This window comes from Nyctereutes procyonoides, unplaced genomic scaffold, assembly GCF_905146905.1.
Source record: "Nyctereutes procyonoides isolate TBG_1078 unplaced genomic scaffold, NYPRO_anot_genome, whole genome shotgun sequence".
Lineage (NCBI taxonomy): Eukaryota > Metazoa > Chordata > Mammalia > Carnivora > Canidae > Nyctereutes > Nyctereutes procyonoides.
In genome coordinates, this window is record NW_026575142.1 from 5,879,179 (window position 1) to 5,902,610 (window position 23,432).

The following is a 23,432-nucleotide window of genomic DNA, read 5'->3' on the forward strand; positions in this document are numbered from 1 at the left end:
CCTAATCTGGTCCCAAGCAATGCCCCAGGGCCACAGTATGTCATCCTGAAGATCTTGAAAATATACAACAGTTGCATGATTCTTCAACTTTATCATACATAGAAAATTTTCATAATAATTTTATTTTCCCCCAAGAAACAATAGTGTGTTGTTTACTACACATACAGTCCATTTTCTGTGGTTCATCCTATAGTGTCTCATATTATGATTGAAGAAATTATCTACTCCTCTTCATCTTTCTTTGCCTCCAAAATGTTGCACATCCACCAATGCCTTGGGCCCAGATCCCACTTCTAACCTGTGTTTCAAGTATCTGTTTGTCCAAAACAAACTGCTCTAAAACTAGTGGCTTAAAACAACAAATCATCAATATCTCCCAAGGGTCTGTAGTTAGAAGGGTCCCAACTAGGAGGTTCTCACTTGAGGTTGTTGATGGGCTTACAATTAGCCAGCTTCATGGCTGAAGACATCTGGGGACATCAGCGGGCAGGACATCATGGAGCTTCACTTACATAGCTGGCAGTTATAATGGCTAATGGCTAGCAAGCAGATCAATTTTTAATAAAGGCTTTCAATAAAGGATTTTCTTGGAGTCTTACCACCAATCCAATAGACATATACATTCTACCACAAAATTACAAAGTAATGTAACCTGCTCTGGAGTTAAGTCCTATTTAGGGGAGAAAGAAATCTCAAAAATTTAACTGATGAAGTAGCATGGCCCCCTTGTGACCTTGTAGAAGGCTGAATGAACTGTGTGTGTTGTCACCCTCAGAGCTTGTTTTTCTATTGTAAGATATATGTACGGGCATCACAGACTTACGGTGTAACTGTGCCCCTCGGCTGAGATCAGATGCAATCATGGCGGGACTTCCTTGGTCCTGGGTTGAAGCTTACTCACTCATCTTTCCAGGAGTCTGGTTTGACATGTAAAGGGAAGTAGAAGTTAACAATAATAAGTAGAAAATAAGGGCAGCCCAGGTGGCTCAGCAGTTTAGCAACCACCTTCAGCCTGGGGCGTGATCCTGGAGACCCGGGATCGAGTCGGGCATCAGGCTCCCTGCATGGAGCCTGCTTCTCCCTCTGCCTGCGTCTCTGCCTCTCTCTCTGTGTGTGTCTCTCATGATTGAATAAATAAAAATCTTTAAAAAAAAAAAAGTAGAGGGCAGCCCCAGTGGCTCAGGAGTTCAGCGCCACCTGCCTTCAGCCTGGGGTGGAATCCTGGAGACCCGGGATCGAGTCCCGCATCAGGCTCCCTGCATGGACCCTGCTTCTCCCTCTGCCTGCGTCTCTGCCTCTCTCTCTCTCTATGTCTCTCATAAATAAATAAAATCTTTAAAAAAAAAAAAGTAGAAAATCAAGCATTCAAAGCCATAGCTTTAAGATTGATAAGCTTTTAGAAAGTAGTTACATAGCCTTCTTTATAACTGTTTCTAGCACGTGAGCACACACACACACACACACACACACACACACACAGAAATTCTTTTAAAGTTCCTTTGGTTTTATAAGACTTGACTTTCACAGCTATTTCTTGAACTCTTTGTCTCTTGATAGCCACAAATGCTGTTACACTTGAAAAAAGCCGCTTCGACATCTTCCTGGTGAGAGCTACTTGCTCTTTCCTTTCTAAGGCCTTGGTCCCAAATCCAATAGTGAGATGGTTTTCATTTTAAGTGTGGCATGTCCTCTTTCCTAAATTCTGTGGCTTTGAAAAAGTTAACTGAGAAATGAAATATTTAAGTGCCGCTCTGAAAAGTAATGCCTCCTTCAGGATAATCAAATATCTACTTTAATTATGAAATGCAATGAGGAGATATGTACCATTTTATGAGGAGAGGTAATCAAAATTCCATCATTTAGAAATATGTTTCTGCTTAAGTAAATTTTTTTTTTGGCTATCAGTGTAAAGACAGACAAATAAAAGCCTATTTCAGCTTCAGAACTTCTCTTCTGAAGTTGACATTGAAGTTGACATCGAAGAGATGAGGGATGCTGTATTATTGGTAAAAGGAGAAATTCATATCCACGGTGTGACTTTTGCCTCCAACTTGTGAGGAGGACTCTTTCCCGGGAATAACGAGCCATCCTAACTTCTCTGGAAAACTAGGGAAATCTGGCCTGGCCTGGCCTGACTGCTAGAAAGTTGACATTAGTAAAGATCACATAGTCCATAACTTACCAATCATAAGCATAACTTCACTCTACTTTAGCAGGTTCCATGGGGGGAACTGGTTTCTAACTGATTCATCCTTCAGCAACATGTCAGTGGGCTCTTTACTCATCTATTAGTGTGGCCTTTACAAAAAATTCTCTAGTGGAAGACTGTCATTGTCCCAGATCAGGAAAATATATTTAAACTACAGGGAGTAATGAGAAATTTTATGATAGATGGTAAGAGGAAAGGCAAAATGAATTATGAATTTATTGACGATGTTGCCAAAACTAAATTACACAGCCAGCTTGGTAGCTTTAGGGAAGTTATTTTAACAAGCTTTACTTAAGATGAAAAAAGCAGTGGTAGGTTAGTATTAATTTCCCCACAGATGAATGTGTTGGTTCTTTGAAACCACAAAAATGTATTATAGAAATATTCATTTAGCTGAAACCCCTCGGATATGATAACGGGGAAGACTGGGTCACTGGCTTTCGTGTTTTAGTTGATGCCCTGTTATTTCACGACGGTCTTATCCGTGTGACATTTATGGAGTAGTCCGGTGGCAGCCCCAAACTGTGACTAATGCAGCCTGCCACCTGCAAAATGTGCTGAGGACCAGTGCCTGAAAGGGACTGTGATGGAGCTCTTGCCCTTCAGTCTGTTAATGTCACACGGATGCCCTCAGCCTGGGACTAGACTGCAGAGGAAACTTGATCCCAGTCTGTCTCTCTCTGTCCTTTGACACTTAATTAACTTGTAGCCCTGTGCCAAGGTGACAGTGGTGTGTGGTACCTCAATCCATTTGCTAAGGAGCAAATTGCTTCACCAGATGCTGTGAAGCCACCTCCAAATGTCTCTCCGAATTTGAAATCATCCTAGGGCCTTGGTAAGGGAACACTTGTGTTTAAGGGCTCCTGGCACTGTGTTCTAATATCAGGAGTAGAAGAAAAAAATGATGACGTGAGATCTATTTCCTTTGGAAATTGTAAGTCCACTGACTACACCCAGAAATAGCCTTCCATGCTCTGGAATGACTCAGGTTTTCTCCAATCAATCTGCAGAGAATATGCCAATATGTTTCTATTCTACAAACTATGTGGAAATTCTGTTCTTGCAAATGGCTTTCCAGACAACAATGTTTAGAAGAGTGGAAAGAGTGCAGGCTTTCCAGGCAATCAGACATAGGGTTGAAACTCTGCTCTACCATGACCTTGGTTTTCTTGTCATTAATATGTAGTTAATAATACTGACCACCATGTAGGATGACAGTGAAGAGTCAATGATACCATATATGGATGCACCTACCCTAGTTCCTGAAACATAATAGGCATTAACAGACATCTTAATTATTAACTTATTTTTATTCTATATTATTTTATATGTATTATATATTAATATTATAACACTTTCTATACTGGATAAGTTATAGCAAACTATGTCATCCTGTTCAAAGGGATAGAGAAAAAGGTGTCCAACCCTACAATTTAGCTAAAAGAGTTGTTAATTATGCTGTTTTAGACACACGAGGAATTAATAGGTCAATGTTGTTTTCTGACCTGAAACTCTCCCAACATTATATATGCACATACACTTTCTCTCTCTCTTTCTCACACACACTCACACACTGAATAATTCAGATATGAAAATTTACATCATAAGTCTTAAAGGCTCTACCCATCAATATACCCAGTTAATTCATCTAGAAATTCTGCTTCTGAAACCTTAGAAAACTGTGTTCTGCGTATTGTCTCCCTCAAGTACTGGATGCTGTTGTCATCAGTAGAGGGAATACTGTGGTCGCCGGAGGGAGGAGAAACACTGGAAGCAGATTTTGGGTTGCACTCCTGCTCTGCCTCTTGATAATTATGTGACCTTTGGCAGGTTGATTCAATTCTTTAGGATTCAGCTTTGTTATCTGCCAAGTAAAGATAAAAACATTTACCCCGTAAGTGGAAAAATAGGGTGGTTATACAAATGAACAGCAACCATGTTCACTAACATGTTCAGTCCGTGTCAGCTTCTTTCTTTCTGCCAGTCCTCGTACAAACTACCGTTGGCAGCCAACAGGTCCCTCTGATGTAATTCAAGGACTGCTCACTTTAGGGTTAGTGTGCCTGGGTGTCTCTCTAGACAAAATGCAAACTGCAGTTCAGATGAAGAACAGGGTCTGCACTGATCATGACTCCTCATTTTAACCCTTTATGTCACCCATGAGGAATCAGAAGAAAGTAGATGACGTACTGACCACTGTGCTATTTGGGAAGAGGAACAGGGCTCAGCCTTGTTCTCTCTGGCGTGTTCTCATGATTCACACAAAATCCATGAATGTAAGCATCCATTTTCTGAGTTAGAATTCTCTATTTGACACTCATGTAAAACGAGTAAACAACCAAGGAACTGAAAATCAGCCCCAAATTCTACTTTCACTAATACGAAATAGATGTGCTTTTAGAATTCGGTGTGAGAGGTCAACATTTTACTCTCTTCAGACTAATTTATAATTTAAGCTTAATTCCTAGGGCTATCGTGTGGCAATATATAAGTGAGATTTGTGGAGGAAGTAGTATTTATGGGAAACAGAGAATAATGAGACTAAAAACAGGAAATAAGTATAACCAGTTTTGACAGCTAAGAAGATACTTGTAAATACTTATGAGATAATCTATAATTAAAATTCATCTCTGTTGCCCTAATTTTTTTTTAGAATTGCAACTTCATATTCTATGTTATTGCAGATATTGAATGTTGCGGGGTTTTTTTAAATCACAGTGAAATCTCTAAATCTTAAATATAATCAATAGGAAATACATACGGGGCACTGGGTGGCATAGTCTGTGAAGTGTCCAACTCTTGGTTTTGGCTCAAGTCATAATCTCAGGGTCCTGGGGTTGAGCCCTACTTTGAGGTCCATGCTTAGTATGGAGTCTGCTTAAGATTCTCTTCTCCCTCTGCCCCATCCCTAAATGGACTCTCTCTCCAATAAATAAAATCTTTAGAAAAAATAGGAAATATGTAAGAAAACTGGTGACTTGTTTCTAGGATCAATTTTTTTATATAAAACAATGAGTCTCTGGGGGTACAAAACCTGGTTTGACTTTAATTGCTATTCATTTCATGGTGTTTAATTCCCAGTCTCACTGGGGACATTGGAGGCTCAGTCCCACTTTAGTCTATAATACAGGCCATTCTTCCTTTTAATGACTCACAATTAAATGCACCCATAAACACAAAATAGCTAGTTATATCAACTCCCATTGGTTCTGAAAATCATTTCTTCTCAGTCTTCCAGCTGTGAGACATTTATTCTTGAATTGCAATCACTAAAGATATGTTAGCTCACTATTATTTTCCAGACTCAGTGCCTTCTACAGTGCACTTAAGGTATTAAGTTCAGTAAAATGACATTTTTTTCTGTATTTTACTGTATGACAAGATTTGTGAAAGGCACGCCAAATACATTAACTTAAAAACTTCTTTTAAAATTCCACAGGGAATGATCACAAATTCTTTCATGGGAATTTGTGGCTGAGAGGGTAAATAACTTATTTGCCTAAGGATCAACAAAGATTTAAAACCAGAATTGTCTGATTATCCATGGTAGAGATTATTTACTACTCCGTACTACTTCCTCCTAAAGCAAAACCAGTGAAATTCAAGTCAGCAGACAAATGTTAAGTTCCGACTCTGTGCTGATGACCATGATAGGTTATGTGAAGAGGAGCAAAGATTAATAAGATCATGGCTTCGTCAATTATGAAATTTAACAGTTGTTGCCTCTCATTTTTGACTCATTGGACCTACTACAGTGGCTCCCTCTTGCATTTCATACAAAATCCAAATTCATCAGTAGTCTGTCAACTCTTCCCATAATCTGATCTGCACTCTCTTTCCACTCTCATTCCTCTCAATTCTCCAATACAACTGTACTATTGGCAGCTCAACTTCCATATTGGCCTCTATAGTATCATTCTGCATTTGCTCTTTCTATTTAGAATCTCTCTGTTCCTAATACTGCATGTAGAATGGGCAATCTAATCTTTGCTCATTCTTCCAATATCCCTGCCACCAAATAGACATTCTGTCTGCCCTTCAATTGTACCTTTTTTTTGTGACCTTTTATGAAGTATGCATGTAGTTTACATTATATTTTTCTGTTGCTTTGTATGAGTTCATTGTTTAAATACATGGAAATGAGACTCCTAAGAGCAAGCTCTGTATCATTTGGATCCTCCATTTCCCACCATCAAGTACCACCTACTTGTACTTCTATCTAATAGAACTTTCTGTGAGATGGAAACACTGCATCTGCACAGTTTCATATGGTAACTACTTGCTATATGTGACTATTGAACAGTTGAAATGTAGCTTCTGTGCCTGGGAAAATGAACTTAATCTTACTTAATTTTATTTATTTTCATTTTAAGTGGTCACGTGGTTACCATAATGGACAGTATAATAAAACTGTTATGCAAAACTTCAGTGATGAATAAACTACCAAATTACCTAAGTAGACTTAAAAAAGAGAAAATTTGTTAAACCATCTAATTGATAACAGAAAGATCAATGGATATGAAGCAAGTGGTCTGGATTTTATATGAAAACACTTTTCTATCTTTATTATTAAGTTTACTTGCAGGGATGCCTGGTGGCTCAGTGGTTGAGCGTCTGCCTTTGGCTCAGAGCGTGATCCCAAGATCTGGGATCGAGTCCCGCATGGGGCTGTCTGCGGGGAGCCTGCTTCTCCCTCTGCCTATGTCTCTGCCTCTCTCTCTGAGTGTCTCCCATGAGTAAATAAATAAATCTTTAAAAAAAAAGTTTAATTGCACAGTTTATGTGTGTTATGAAGAAGAAATTTGTAAAGTCTTAGAAACTTACAAATATTTAAATATAAAAGTGAAGTTCAGTTCTCTAATGAGCAAAGTGAGTATTTGCAACTCTTAGGTGTAAATTTTTCTCATAGAAGAGTTTTCTACAAAAGTCTAGCTAAAGACATCTTAATGGTATATGGACCCTTATGCCAAAAATTATTAAAATTACTGAGCTGTAATTGATTTTATGAGAGCCCAAATTCATAAGTCTGTGAATTCAAAAATCCACTCAGGGCTTACCTTTTAAATCATAGAAAATTAGTCCTTTTCTGATTGTCAAGGAACATTATAATGTCTGTATTTTGAATTTACAAGCCATGAAACAATCACTGATCTCATGAAACATTCATTATGCACAATCCATGGATGTGAAATGGGAAGAAAAAAATGTATTTAAAAATCAATAAAAATATGGGGCACCTGGGTGGCTTAGTGGGTGAGTGTCTGCCTTTGGCTCAGGTCATGATCCCAGGGTCGTGGGATTGAGTCCCACATTGGGCTCCCTGCAGGGAGCCTGTTTCTCCCTCTGCCTGTGTCTCTGCCTCTCTCTGTTTGTCTTTCATGAATAAGTAAATAAAATCTTAAAAAATAATCATTAAAATAAAATCAATAAAAATAATGTAATGTATTTATATGATTACTTATACTGGGTGCACTGGAAATCTCTTGTAGAAATACAAAATGGCTTCTGCTTTCTAAATATGATAGTATCTTTCTTTAATTTACTAGCACTGGCTCACTGAACTGGAAATTTTAGCAATGGTCTTTGCTGCTGCCATTCATGATTATGAGCATACAGGAACCACAAACAACTTTCATATTCAGACAAGGTAAGCTATATAAAGTACTAACTTTTCTAAGCTAAAACTTGAAATCTATTTTTCTACATATTACTTATTTTTAAGAAAATTTAAAAATAACTGTGAAGATGTCTAATAATTTTAATGGATTCTAGAAAAATTTCTTAAGCTACAATCAATTATTTATCAAGAAAATTCTATGAGCATTTGGTGACATATTTAGCAATTTAAAGAATGTAAAAATGTGTCAGATAATTTCTCTCTGCCCAGAACATAAGTTTGAACCAGCACACAAGTCAGACATCTACTGACTGAGATGAATCTTACAACATATTATTTAAAGCATCAGTTTAGTGTCATTATGTATTTGAAAGTAATAAAATTGTGCTCCTGGAAAAAAAATCAAAGAAACTTTATTTCCAAGTTAGTGTGAAGTGCTAAATTGAAAATAATTAAAAAATGAGTTGTTTTTTTTTTTTTAAATGATGGTAATAATGGCAGGTATTAGAATCCAAATACCAGACTGGAGATGTATCTGTCTGCTAGGGCTCTTTTCCCAAATTCACAGATGAGTGGTGTAAATAACAGAAATGTTCTCACAGTTCTGAAGCCTAGAAGTCCAAGAAGTGTCTGCAGGTTTGGTTCCTGCAGAAGGCCACCTTCTCACTGTCTTCACATGGCCTTTTCCCTGTAGGTACACATTCCTGGTATTACTCCCTCTTCTTATGAGAACATCAGCCATATTGGATTAGGCTACACCCTTATGACCTTGTTTAACTTTAATTACCTCTTTTAAAAGCCATATCTCCAAATACGGTCATCTTCGAAGGTACAAAGCATGAAGACCTCAACATATGAATTTTGGGGAGACATAATTCATTTCATAAGAGAAAGCTGCTCTGTGCTCTTTTTGGTTGCACAGAGATCTCAGGGCCTGGGAGACAGAATGTGTCTGGGACTCATCATGATCTGACTTTCTATACATAGGATCCTGGCATTTCTCTGAGTCTTTCACGAGTCAGAGATGCTTGAGATGGAGATATAAGTTTCTCTGGATATAATGTTTCTCTGGAGCTACTGTAGAACTCTCTAGTCCTATTAAGAGAAAACTATTTTTTTTCTTTTTTTAATTACTAGACTTCATTTCTTAGAGAAGTTTTAGATTTATAGAAAAACTGAACATGAAGTACATAGTTACCATGTTCTTTCTTTCCCCACCCCTACAGTTGCCCCTGTTAACATCTTGCATCAGTATGGTTACCTTTGTTATAATTAATGAATCACTATTGACACATTATTAACTAAAGCCCATCTACACATGAGGGTCTAGTCTTTGTGGTACACATTGCATGGATTTTATAAATGTATAATGCCATATATCCACCGTTCTATATCATACATAATAGGTTCACTTCCCTAAAATCCCCTGTGCTTCACCTGTTCATCCCTTCCTCCCTCCCCACCCCTTTACACCTGACAACCACTGGTCTTGTTAGTGTCTTTGGTTTTACCTTTTCTAGAATGTCATATAGTTGAAATTATACAATAGGAAGCCTTCTCAGACTGGCTCCTTTCACTTAATAATATGCATTTAAGCTTCCTTGATGTCTTTTCATGGCTTGATAGCTCATTCGTTTTCATTGGTGAATGATATTCCATTGTATGGAAGGGACAGAGTTTGTTTCCTTGTTCATGTATGAAGGATATCTTAGTTACTTCAAATTTTGGAATAAAGGTTACGAATAAAGGGGCTAGAAACATTCATGTGCAGGTTTTCTTATGGTCTGTTCATTTGCTTTTTAATAGCAATGTTTCCAACAACTGATTTTGCAGCTGTGGGAAATTACTTTACGTTTAAAAATGTGGGGCACGTAAGAATATTTTATTAAAAGATTAGACGTTTTTAAAGCTTTTAGTGACTGAAGTGACAGAGAGCCACATTATGTATGGCTCATCTAGTCAAGACCTCACAGCCTAAGTAGAGAAAACAAAGACTTCAAGAGGCAAAACAACCTCTCTGTATGCACACAGCCAGCTGATGGCAGTGCAGAATTGAGAAGCTGAGAAGAGGGACAGTCTCAATCCAGTCTGCTCATACAACCCTAACCTCATGACCAAGGCAGATGCTGGAGAGTTCTAGTCTTCTATAGCCTGAAATGGGATGGGCTTAGATAATATGGCCACTTGATGGAGACAGAAGAAGAGTTGAAATTCCAGCAGTGAAGTATTGAGGAAGGCATCTGTCTGTCCTGGAGTTCCCAAGATTGACAGACCATGAAGGGAAAAGTCAGACCTGGAGGTCTGGTCATGTGGAAGAGAATGTTATTAGCCTATACATTTGGAGAGTAGAGGGACTTGTTCCACTTTTTGTGTCAAACATTGTAGCAAAGGTAGACCGTATAGATGAATTTTGCTTGTTGGAGACTCTTCTACATCCACTGAATCCATACTGAGTGAGATTTTAATTAAAGACTGCTCATTACTGAGCTGGGCCCTGTATAGGACAACAGTTTTAGGAGGTGGAGAGGGGAGCAAGTGATTTGGAACCAAAGAACACTTCTTGTTTCTACTTTGCAAAGTGAAGGCAATGGACTGGCCTTCTCCTGCAGTGAAGGAGAAGGAAATGGAGAAAAAAGGAAAAGGCGGAAGAAGAGAAAGTAAAGAAGGAGGAGAGGAAAGAGGAAGAATTCATTTCTCCCCCAATTTTACATTAAGAAACTGTGTATAGAAAGTGGAGAAAAGGTCTAGTATTTTATTTATTTTCTTCTAAATTGCCTACCAGGATCAACTTAAAGGACTAATTATACAAGAATTTGAAAATTCTGTGAACAAAAATGTTGTACTGACCACAAATGTAAGAATGTAATGTGCTTTTAAAACTCTATCACCTTTACATTTTGTCCAAGAAAAAAATTAGGTCCTATGTTACTAGTATCAATAATTCTATTGTATGTTTTGTTATTTGCTGTTTCTGGGATTTAGAATGCCTTTCTAATGTGGGAGACTATATACTGGAGAATGCAGACTAAAAAAATAATTTAGAACACAGTGCAATGCTAGATTTCAGCTTAATACAGATATTATAATTTATGAAATCCTTGAAAGTGTAAATAAATGGACATTTTTTTTGTGAAAAGACTGAGCTACGTGTTACCATGGATACTGAATGTTGCTTAGAGTTTTATTCTTTTCTTAGCAGTCAAAGACCATCTCAAACATTAAGACCATGCTATATTCTCAGAATCTTATTGGATTTATGAAACAAAATCATAATAGTTGGCTACAATTAAATCTGGTTCCAAGAGATGCAACTTTGCTGGCTGCTGATAGTAAAAGACAGTGATACTTGTAGCCATGTCATGTGATTATGCTGCCATGGGTGGATTTGAGGCCATATGAAACAAATGATATGTGATTTTCAAATTAGTTTTTCCCACAATATGAATGAACTTCTGGAGATACTTGAGCAAGATATGTTCAGTTCTCTCTTAAGACAAGGTTTGCAGGTGTACTTTTCTGTAAACTGAGTTATGATTATTGGTTAAAGAATTTTTAGTTCATGGTTGAGGTTAAAAGAAAATCTATTTTGGAATTATATACCGTTAGCTAACTACATATGTTTTTCTGCTTTTATGATAGTTCTAGAAACAAAAGATGAAGTAATTGTTCTGTCTGCTAGGTCATTTTCCCTATGTTGGATGAACAATAAAGTTCGGATTATTTGGTAGATTACTAGATACAGATCTAAAATAGGTTGCTTGCAACAGAAAGCAGATTTCTTTGGCTCTTTCTTTTATTTATCCTTGCCTATTCTTTGGTAAAACATTCAGAGTACAGTCAGTTCTATAACTAGTGCTACTGACTGTAAAGCCCTAAAACAGAACCTCTTCGCAAGGTGGTTTTAGTGCTGACAGAGTATACATCTACCACAAGGAAGGAATAATGAAGAGTCTAGACATTGGGGCAAGTGGAAGCAAAGTTGCACAGGTTTTAACTTGACTTTCCTTTTGTTATTTTTGCAGTCTACCTCCAACCTGGCAACTTACATGGGTGGATTTATCATTATAATACATTAAACATAAAGATCCTGCTTCCATTCCACACTTGCAAAATCATCTGGTCCTAAAAGGACAGAGGAAGAAGCCAGGGCTCCATTATACACATCTGAGAATGCTTGGCATAGTTCACACTTTATGCTAGAATACCAAGTTCAACAATACTACTTGAAGTAGTTTATTTGATCAAATGATGTGAAAATATGGACAGGTGAAAAACAAAAAACTTCTCTTGATGAATCCATCACTTTAAAATATAATGTTCATTATAAATTGGTGGTAAAACACATATTTTAAATTTTATGGGTTTTTTAAAGGTTTTCTGAGTTAATTTAATGCTGTAAGATCTAAATATTCAAATTGAATCATAGCATTATAAGGGAGAAAAAACCCCTAAAATCATAAATAGATTAAATGATTTTCATCATTCCCTCCACCCTCCATCCAAAGTAATTTTAGTCCAAGGGAATAAGAAATAGTTGGTAATCAGCTATCTGGATGGGTTGATTCATCCACAGAGGGGTTGATTCATTCAGTAATTGAATGAGGGTATCAGGTAATTTTGTTTTCTCTGTTGGGCATATCTAGATTATCTCACAGTTACTGGGATTACAAATTATAAGGAAAAGGCCTAAGTATATTCAAACTATGATACTGAAAAGGAAACTAAACACTATGACCAAATGGGATTTATCCCCAAGGTCAACATTCAAAATCAGTTAAGGAAATCATCATATTGACATGCTAAAGAAGACAAAAAACACATGATCATATAAAAATGCAGAAAAGACATTTGACAAAATTTAACACCGTTCATGATAAAAATGTTCAGCAAACTAAGAATAAAGGAAACCTTTCTCAACTTGATAAAGATCTTTGAAAAACTGACAACTAGCATCACCCTGAACAGTGAGAAACTTGAGGCTTTTCCACTAACATCAGGAACAAGGCAAGGATGTCCTCTCTCACCACGTTTTTATTTTAACATCATAGTGAAAGTCTTAGTGCAATAAGACAAGGAAAGGAAATAAAAGGTGTAGAGATTGGGAAAGAAAGCATAAAACTGTCTTTGTTCACAGGTTATCTGATAGTCTATATAAAAAATCCAAAAGAATTGACAAAAAGCTTCTAGAACTAATAAGCAACTATATAGCAAGTTTGCAGGCTATAAGGTTAGCACACAAAATTTAGTCACTTTCGTATATGCCAGTAAGGGACAAGTAGAATTTGAAATTAAAATCACAATGTCATTTACATTAGCATCAAAAAAACTGAGAAGCTTAGGTATAAATCTAACAAAACATGTATGAGATGTTTATCAGGAATACTATAAAAATCTGATGATGGAATTCAAAGAACTAAATCAATGGAGGGATATTCTATGTTCATGGTAGGGAGATTGAGTATTGTCAGTATGCTCAGTTCTTTTTAACTTGATCTACAGATTCAGTGCCACCCCAGTCAAACTCCCAACAAATTATTTTTTGGATATTGACAAGTGAATTTAAAATTTACATGGAAAGGCAAAAGAGCCAGAACAGCCAACACATTACAGAAAGAGAAGAACAGAGTTGGAGAATTGATACTAACTTCTAGACTCAGTATAAAGCTACAGTAGTCAAGATAATGTGGTATTAGTAAAAGAATAGGCAAATAGATCAATGGAACAGAGCCCAGAAATAGACACATAAAAAATATACTCAACTGATCTTTGATAAAGGTGCAAAAGCAATGCAATAGACCAAAGATAATCTAGTTTCTTCAACAAGTGGTTTTGAAACTACTGAATATGCAAAAAAATAAATAAATCTAGACACAGACCTTATTCTCCTCACAAAAACTCAAAATGGATAGACCTAAATATAAAATGCAAAACTGTGGTGGCCCGGGTGGCTCAGCGGTTTAGCGCTGCCTTCAGCCCTCGGCCTGGTACTGGAGACCCGGGATCGAGTCCCACGTTGGGCTTCCTGCATGGAGCCTGCTTCTCCCTCTGCCTCTCTCTCTCTCTGTCTCTCATTAATAAATGAGTAAAATCTTAAACAAAATAAAATAAAATATGAAACTATCAAACTCCTAGAAGTTAACCTAAGAGAAAACCTAGATGATCTTGAATGTGGCAATGACTTCTTAGATACAACACTAAAGGAAAAATTCACAAAAAATAATTGATAAGCTGGATTTCATTAAAATTAAAAATTTATGCTCTACAAAAGACAGTATCAGAACAATGAATCCATCCACAAGATGGAAGAAAATATTTGCAGAAGATATATCTGATAAGGGACTGTTACGCAAAATATACAAAAAGCTCTTTAATCTCCACAATAATAAGTGACCCCACTTAAAAATGTGCCTCAACAGACACTTCACCACAGAAGATATACAGATTTCATATAGCATATGAAATGATGTTCCACATTATATATCTTTAGGGAAATGCACACTAAATGAGATACCACTACATATCTATTAGAATGGCTAAGACACCAATTGTTGATGAGGATGTGTAGCCATTGAAACTCTCCTGCATTGTAATGGGGATGCAAAATGGTATAGCCATTTAGAAAGACAGTTGGGCAGTTTCTTGGAAAACTAAACATACTCTTACCATACAATCCAGCAATTGAACGTCTTCGTATTTATCTAAAGGAGCTGAAAAATTATGTCCACACAAAAACCTGAATATGGATATCTGTAGCAGCTTTATTCATAATGGCCAAAACACAGAAGCAACTGAGTTGTCCTTCAGTAGGTGAAAGGGTAAATTGTGAGAGAGACAGACAATAGAATATTACTCAGTGTTCAAAAGAATTGAGCTATTGAGCCATAAAAACACATGGAGGAATCTTACATGCATATTAGTAAGTGTAAGAAGTTAGTCTGAAAGGGTTACACACTATATAATTTTAAATATATGATGTTCTGCAAAAGCTGAAACTATGGAGACAAAAAAGTAGTGGTTGCCAGGGGTTACAGGCATGGGAGGGATGAACAGACAGCACAGAAGATTTATGTGGCAGTGAAAATATTCTGTGTAATGCCATAATGGTGGGTGCGTAATGGTGGGTGCGTAATGGCGGGTTGCATAATGGTGGGTGCATAATGGCGGGTGCATAATGGCGGGTGCATAATGGCAGTGCTAATGTCATTTGTACATTTGCCCGATTTCAAGAATGTGCATAGAGTATCCAAGAGTGAATCCTAATGGAAACTATGGACTTTGGGTGATAATGATGTTCAATGTACACCTATAAATTATAACTAAGTACCACCCTAGTGGGAGATGTCAGTAATGATGGGGGCAGTTTTACATGTCTGGGGTGAGGGGGTACATGGCAAATTTCTGTACTTTCCTGTCAGTTTTGCTGTGAACTACAACTGTGCTAAAAAAAAAAGTCTATTTTTAAGTTATCATATGGTTAAAAAAAAAGACACTAAGTACTTCCATAAATGTAGGTGTTCAACTATAAAATTCTTATTGATAAGATGTCTTGTGACATGAGTATTTTTAGTAAATACTCGTGCAGTCTAAAGAAATCATCTACTGGACATTGTGTTTTTAATTCTTAGGTCAGATGTTGCCCTTTTGTATAATGATCGCTCTGTCCTAGAGAATCACCATGTGAGTGCAGCTTATCGACTTATGCAAGAAGAAGAAATGAATGTTTTGATAAATTTATCCAAAGATGACTGGAGGTGAGTTTCAAAGGAAGCCTGGAGGAAATTCAATTTTGGGTAAAAGTTAAATTATGTAATTTAAAGTGAAGAAAACAGAAGAAAGTCAATCCCTTACTCACATTATAAAAATTCCCCTTGACTGGATGATTCTGAGGATTAGTACCTAGAAGATGTTCAGGAGCCAGGCTCGGCTGGTTGGAGTTGAGCTATTTCCCAGGCTAATTCCACATCTGTATAAATCATAGCCAGTCCGTAAGACTGCACACCGCACAATGAATACTTAGGGTACATAATGATGTGCTCTCGGGAATGGAGCTCTGCTTAATTGTACCAATATGTGCCTAAAAAATTCAAAATCTTAGTGAATATGGATTCCTTCATATAGTACTTTTCTCTATGTGGAATTTAGCTTTTTTAAAAAAAATTTTAAAAATTCACTGTTGGAGGAAAAAAATTACAAATATGCTAAAATGACCCAGAAGCAGAGGGAAATCTTAACTTGTTTCTCCAAGGCATCTGTCTGCCTAAAAAAAAAAAAAAAAAAAATCATGGATTGATGATACTTATTGTCATGTAGAGGGAAATAACAAGATGTACCCCTACCACTTAGCATAACTTCCTTCTTGATCCTTTGGTCGTCATCCGCTGGTTCATCTGATGAAAAAAATCTGGCCTGCCAGATTTAGCAAATAAAAATAAGGGATGTCCAGTTAAGTATGGATTTCTGATAAACATAGAAATTTTTAGTGCAAATATATCTACATATCCCTACTAGTCAGAGACCTACTTATACTTAAAAAATATATATATTGCTATCTTTAACAAAGATTTTGTTAAAAGTTAGGTAATGAGCCAGAAAGTTTCCTACTTAAATATCAGGGGGCTTTCATTTTTTTCTTTAAATTGAGGTAGAAGAAGAGATGTGCCTTGGGATCAAGAACTGCCTGAAAATAAATGAAGGAATAAAGAATAAATAGTTAATTCAGGGTTTAAAACAAGCTCTAATTTCTGATGGTTACTTGTCCCAGTACTCAAGCTTTCTGGTTTTTCAAGGCCATTTTTGAAGCTGTGTAAAAAATATGGGCTCCCTGTTGCAACTGTAGAAGCAGATCTAATGTCAGTGGAAGGAAGCACTTAGTTTTGGGAAGCTGGTTTGGGCCTTTCATTTTATTCTGCAAGAAATGATATCCCAGTTGGGTTTCCAGCTAAGAAAGCGAGCATCTAATTGCAAAAGAATTTTAAAGCTACGGCTACTGGGCTACATAGAGAATAGAAGGGCAAAGGTAGGAGTAGGGAGATAAGTTTGGAAGCATTTCCTATGGTTCAAAAGATGATTATTTACATTTTGAGTATTAATTTTTCACCAGTGATTAGTATTCCCAGAGGTAACATTTATATTACTAATTTTTATGGATATTCCTTTCAGTTAACCTCTTTTCCTCTCAAAGTTGATTCTGTTGCTATTTCAATGTGATTTTTTTCCTACTACCTTTTTGTTCTTTAATATCTTTACTATTCTAATAATTTATTCCTGTAATATTTTATAGATTTCTGTACAGTAACTTCTCAGAATCATCCTAATTGTATGTTTTTATAGAATTGTTTTTAACAAATACTATGCTACCATATAGATTATAGAATTTAATTGATCCAATATTGTTTCTAAAAAGCTACCAAAGATGCATTTGCTAGTATCAACTTGATAACGTTTTACCATAAATTAAAATATGAATAGCTTTTTAAAGACTTCTTGGTTGTCTGTTTGCATACCTATTTATTTCTCAATGTAACTTAAACAATAAATGCAACAATTAAAAATTTTGATAAGGAAGACTCATAAATAAGTAACATTTCCCTTATGCACTATTTTGCTTAGTTTAATGATATATTATTAGTTGATTATTGATAATATCTAGCATTTACTCATCACTTATTTGGAAAGTACAATGCACCAATTTTATAGATTTCATAAAACTTTCATCTCATTTTTCCTTAGTTAGAATGAATATTTTGGTTCAGTTGCTATTGTAATATGGGTCTCTTCAAAATTCCAGAGAAAAAATGTAATCAAGAATAATTTTATTAACTATCTTTAGTTTCCTTTCCTTTAATATTTGGGTAAAAGTATTCTGTATGCAAGCTATCCAGTATATACAGTAACCAGAGCATTGATATCTCACAATGCCCATCTAAAAATTCAGTTGAATTGAGCACTCATAATTTTCAGCAAGCACCTCTAATATGTGATTGTTTTAAAAACAAATCATTCAATCATACAAACTTTAGGTTAAATATCTTTGACACAAGATTATAATTCAACTTGACCACATACCTTTTATTTAGCTTACTCTATTAGCCATGCCACAGAATGAAAATAAAATATTATTTCCAGTGTAAGTGACCTTTTTATCTATCTAGTGAGAAAGCAATGAATTGTAGAACATGCAAGCCTTTGCTGAGCTAACTAATTTCCTACATAGTGTGAGAATGAGTTACTCATGCACACGTTTTGTGATATGGTCCCTGTATTTATAGCTCAAGATTAAAATTTGATTAAAATTTCAATAGTACCAATAGCTCTGTCTACAATAGATTGTAGAGTCAGGGTACCAAAAGCTGAAATAGGGAATCCCCACTCCCTTTAGCATCTTGGCTTCCCTGGGGGTCTTATGATGTAAGTGGTACAAGTGTCAGCTTTAAGGAGTGTGAACTCTTGGGGTTGAATCTTATCTCTGCCATCTACCTGTGTGACTGGGCAAAACTCATTCCCTCTTATAGAGGGGGATATTAAAGGAAATATTAAAGGAAAGCAATAATAATAATACCTCATCATTTAAAGAACGTAGGACACTGCTTGGATTGGATAAATCCTGAATGAATAGTGGTGGTTTTAATAATAGCAAATACTGCATTTATTTTTAATTAAAAAATTATTTTTTTCTATCCCTTCAGATAGAAAAACAGTATTTGGGAATTATGGGTAGGGGAGGGTTGTGAATGTGTGTGGGGAAAGCATCCAGTTCTTTAAGGGGACATGTTAAACAGCATCATTCACAGATCACTCTCCTGGCAACTTCCTAAAACCATAAGAATTAAAGGGTGAAATAAAGTCAACGTTTGTGAGCTCTTTTACATTTAAAGTAGCATCTTTTGTGCTCATATCCATTAAGAAAAATAAAATTTAATTGGCAGTATTTAAGGAAATGTTTTACTTGGGAATCATCAAGGGCCAAATGAACCTTTCTTCTTTTGATGACTCCACAGGGATCTTCGGAACCTAGTGATTGAAATGGTTTTATCTACAGACATGTCAGGTCACTTCCAGCAAATTAAAAATATAAGAAACAGTTTGCAGCAGCCTGAAGGGTAGGTTATTTTCTTCTGTCATGTTAAAGTTCCATGGGCTTAGACTCAGAAAAGACTGTAATTGGTTACTTTGTTCTGATCATTTGAACATGTCCTTGGTTTGACAGGATTGACAAAGCCAAAACTATGTCCCTGATTCTTCATGCAGCAGACATCAGCCACCCGGCCAAATCCTGGCAGCTGCACTACCGGTGGACCATGGCCCTGATGGAGGAGTTTTTCCTACAGGTGCCTCTTTCACAATATGTGCAAATGTTTTTGGAAATAGTGACTATTCATATTGGCATACTTTCTATACAGAATCCAGGACTGGTGACTTACTCTTATCAACTGGCCACAACACATTCTTTAGACTTTAAGCAGAATTTATTAATCTTTCAGATAAATGTATTTCATAATCCTGTGTGGCATAATATATGTTTTGAAGAGAGTCAAGTCTTGGATCTCAGATGCCACGGAAGGAAGGAAGGAAGGAAGGAAGGAAGGAAGGAAGGAAGGACGGAAGGGAGGGAGGGAGGGAGGAAGGAAGGAAGGAAGGAAGGAAGGAAGGAAGGAAGGAAGGAAGGAAGGAAGGAAAGAAAGAAAAAAATCGCATCATTGTCTACTGTTAAGAGGTAAAGTGCTAGAGATAGCAAATATCTTTTTTTTTCTTTTTTAAAGTTATTTAAAAGATTTTACTTATCCATTCATGAGAGACACAGAGAGAGAGGCAGAGACACAGGCAGAGGGAGAAGCAGGCTCCATCCAGGGAGCTGTATGTGGGACTCCATCCAGGGACCCTGAGATCACAACCAGAACCAAAGGCAGACACTCACTCAACCACTGAGCCACCCAGGCACCCAGCAGATACCTTTCATCATAAAATGGGAAAGGAGAGGATATATAGCACTGCTGTATACACCTTGTTTGTTAAAATTTAGTTATATATGCATAGTTGCAAGGGAGGCTGAGAAATGTAGTTTTTTGTTAGATGGATACATGCCTGAGTAAAAACTAAATTATTATATGAAAAAGCAAGCTTCGACATGGGGAATGGCTAGCGGTCTCTACCACAAGTGTACTTTTTAAAAATAGTATCCCTGTTCTGTTTCCACTCCCACCTGACGTACCACAATACAATTATGATGTGAATTACCCAGAATTAGTATCAGTTCCCAAAGTTAAAGGCTCAGTTTTCCCTAAGAGTGGCTTCACTTCAAGATGCCAACCTCAAGAGGGGCCCTAGGACACCAGCCCTTCTGACCACTGGTTATAAATTCAAGGTTTCCCATGACCTTCCTCAGGTTTGATAATTTGTTACAGTGACTCAACTCCAGAAAGCCCTATACTTATGGTTATAGTTTAATTATAAATAATATAATAAGGAATGGCCAGTTGATATTATATCTATTCTTAAGACATGAAGACTGAATATATTACTATATTTGTAATGTAATTGTCAATGGCTATGATAACATGGTTTCACTTTAAAATAGCCTTGCATAGTCCTAGAGAAAACTACTGGGTAGCATCTTCCAAATTTAAGTATTTAAATACTAAAAACAGTTTTTAAATATTTTAATACATTTTGTGGTTAAAAAAAACACACCACAAATGTTAAAACCTATCCAGCTCTATAGGCCAACTGTATACTATGGTCAAATAAAAATTATAATTTTATGTACTCAACCAAATACTTAAGTAGAAAAGTGTAAATCTAATGAGAACTTAGAGATCTTTAAGAACAATTTTATCATATGAGAGAGAAGAAAAATAGAAATATGAAAAGACAGAATGACTTTGTTCAGGTTAAGAAAAAAATTTAAATATTTTAAATGATCATGAAAACACAACCTGTGAAATTTTGTCAGATACAGCTAAGGCAATGCTTAGAGGAAATTTTATAGCTTTAAATACCATATTAGAAAAGAAAAAAGTATGTATCAATTGCCTGCTCGTCCACCTAAATAAGCTAGGAGAAGTTAGGAAAATTAAACCAAAATAAATTGAGGGAAGGAAGTAACAAATATAAAAGTGGAAATCAATGAAATAGAACAAAGACAAACAATAGCAAAAATTAACAGAGAAAGCAGTTGGTTCTCTGAAAAGCATAATAAAATTATTAGCAAGTTTAAAAAGAGAAAAAAACCATAAACTATAAGTAAAAGAGAAGTTATCATTATGGACCCTACATATAGCAAAAGGATAAGGAACATTATGCACAATTTATGCCAATGCATTTGACAACTTAGAAGAAATTGTCAAATTCTTTGAAAGATATAAATTACTAAAACAAACACAATAAGAAGTTGTTATTTGTATATTCATATATCTATTTATAAACATTGAATTTGTAATTTAAACTCTTTCCATGAAGAAAGATTCAGGCAGTTCTTAATTCTCATTTCAGTTCTCAATTCAGTTGAGAGATGGTGAGTTCTTCAAGCTTTTCAAAAAGAAATAATGCCAGTTTTACACAAATTATTTCATAACACAGAGTGAGAGGGAAAATTATCAGTATAATCCTGACAAAACTTGACAAAGATTTTGCAAGTAAAGAAAATTAATCATCCATCTATGTCCCAAACCTAGGTGAAATATTCCTTTAAATATTAGCAAATCCAATCCAGCAATAGAGTAAAAGAGTATACAAATTGTGACCTGGGTTGTTTTAATATTACAAATCATTCAAAGTAATTTACTGTACTAAGAGAAAAAAATCCTACAATCATCTCAATAGATGCAGAAAAGACCTTTGACAAAATTCAAAAGACATTAGTTACAAAAACTTTCTGCAAACTAGAAATAAGGGAACTCTCTAAACATGGTAAAAAGTGTCTATAGCTTACATAATACTTCCTGGTGAAATATTGAACACTTTCATGCTAAGTTCAAGATATCTGCTTTTACCACTTCCTTTCAAAATGGCATTTGAAGCTCTAGCCATTACAATAAATAGAAGAAAATAAAGTAGATTGGATAGAAATCAAAAGAAGTGACTTTATTTGCAGAAACGTGAGCATCTACATAGAAATTTTTTTTCTTAGAGATTTTATTTATTTATTCATGATAGAGAGAGAGAGGGAGGGAGGGAGAAAGGGAGGGAGAGAGAGAGAGGCAGAGAGAGAAGCAGGCTCCATGCACGGAGCCCGACTTGGGACTCGATCCCGGGACTTCAGGATCACACCTGGGGTCAAAGGCAGACACTAAACTGCTGAGCCACCCAGGGATCCCTTACATAGAAAATTTTAAGGAATCTATAAATAGTGACCAGAACTGATAAATTTAATAGAGTTGTAGGATCAACTGTAGTCTGTATGCTGGCAATAAACAACTTGAAAATTTAAAGACAGTATGACTTATAATAGCATAATAATAAAAATATTTGGGAATATATTTAATTAAATGCATGTAAAACCTAAATACTGAAAAACCATAGGATATTGTTGAGAGAAGATTTTTAAAAACCTATCTATGCAGATTGAAAGGTATACCATGTTAATGGATTAACATATTAAGATGTCAGTTCTTCCAAAATTGATTAATATACTTAGCATAATCCTTATCAAAAGTTGTAATTGACTTCTTTGTAGCAGTTGAAAGAAAAGCTAATCCTAAATTGACACAGAAATTAAGAACCTAAAAATAACCAAGACACTTTTGAAAAAGAGGAGAAAGTTGGAGAATTTACCCTTGTATTACATGACTTAGTAGAAAGCTAGAGTCATCAAAGCAGTGTATTATTAACATGGAGAGTAGCAAACAGATCAATAAAATAGAATAGTGATCCCAACTCTGTTGATCAATGGGTGATAGATGTCGCAAAAAAAAAAAAAAAAAAAAGAATAGTGATCCCGTACTTGTATGGTCATTTGATTTTCTACAAAGGGAATGAAACAGTTAAGTGGAGAAAGGAAAGTCTGTGAATACTAATGGAATACTAAATATATGGGAGAAAAGGAATCTTGTCCCTTACCTGTATCATATATAAATAGCAATTCAAGATTGGCCCCATCCTTGGGGCACTGGGATGACTCAGTGGTTGAGCATCTATCTATCTGCCTTTGGCTCAGATCATGGTCTCAGAGTTCTGGGATCGAGTCCCACATCAGACTCACTGTAGGGAGCCTACTTCTTCTTCTACCTATGTCTCTGCCTCTCTCTGTGTGTCTCTCATGAATAAATAAATAAAATCTTTGGAAGAAAAAAAAAAGATTGACTCCAGCCTTAATACAAAACCTAAAACTATAAAGTTTCTGGAGGAAAACTTAGGAGAAAATCTCTCTCATTGTGAGAGTAGCCATACATTTTTTAGAGAAGACACATAAAGCACTGACCAAAAAAGAAAAAAAAAATGGTAAAGTGGACAAGAGCAAAATTTAAATCTTCTTTTCTTCCAAAAATACCATTAAGGCAAAACATAGAGTAAGAGAAAATATTTGTACTACAAATATCTGTCCAAGGACTTGCTCACAGATTGCATAAAGAACTCCTACAAATCAGTAATTTTAAAAATCAGTCTAATTTG

The 23,432-nt window shown here is 35.9% G+C and overlaps 1 protein-coding gene across 6 annotated transcripts in view; it reads left to right on the forward strand.

The window, feature by feature from the left end:
- The window catches only part of PDE1A (phosphodiesterase 1A), a 320,097-nt gene that overhangs the window by 255,125 nt on the left and 41,540 nt on the right, over window positions 1–23,432 (forward strand). For all 6 annotated transcript variants that reach the window (XM_055308586.1, XM_055308585.1, XM_055308587.1 and 3 more), the window contains 4 exons: window positions 7,756–7,856; window positions 15,452–15,577; window positions 18,824–18,925; window positions 19,033–19,153. In XM_055308586.1, coding sequence (XP_055164561.1) covers window positions 7,756–7,856; window positions 15,452–15,577; window positions 18,824–18,925; window positions 19,033–19,153 — 450 coding nt within the window. The remainder of the gene's footprint in view (window positions 1–7,755; window positions 7,857–15,451; window positions 15,578–18,823; window positions 18,926–19,032; window positions 19,154–23,432) is intronic.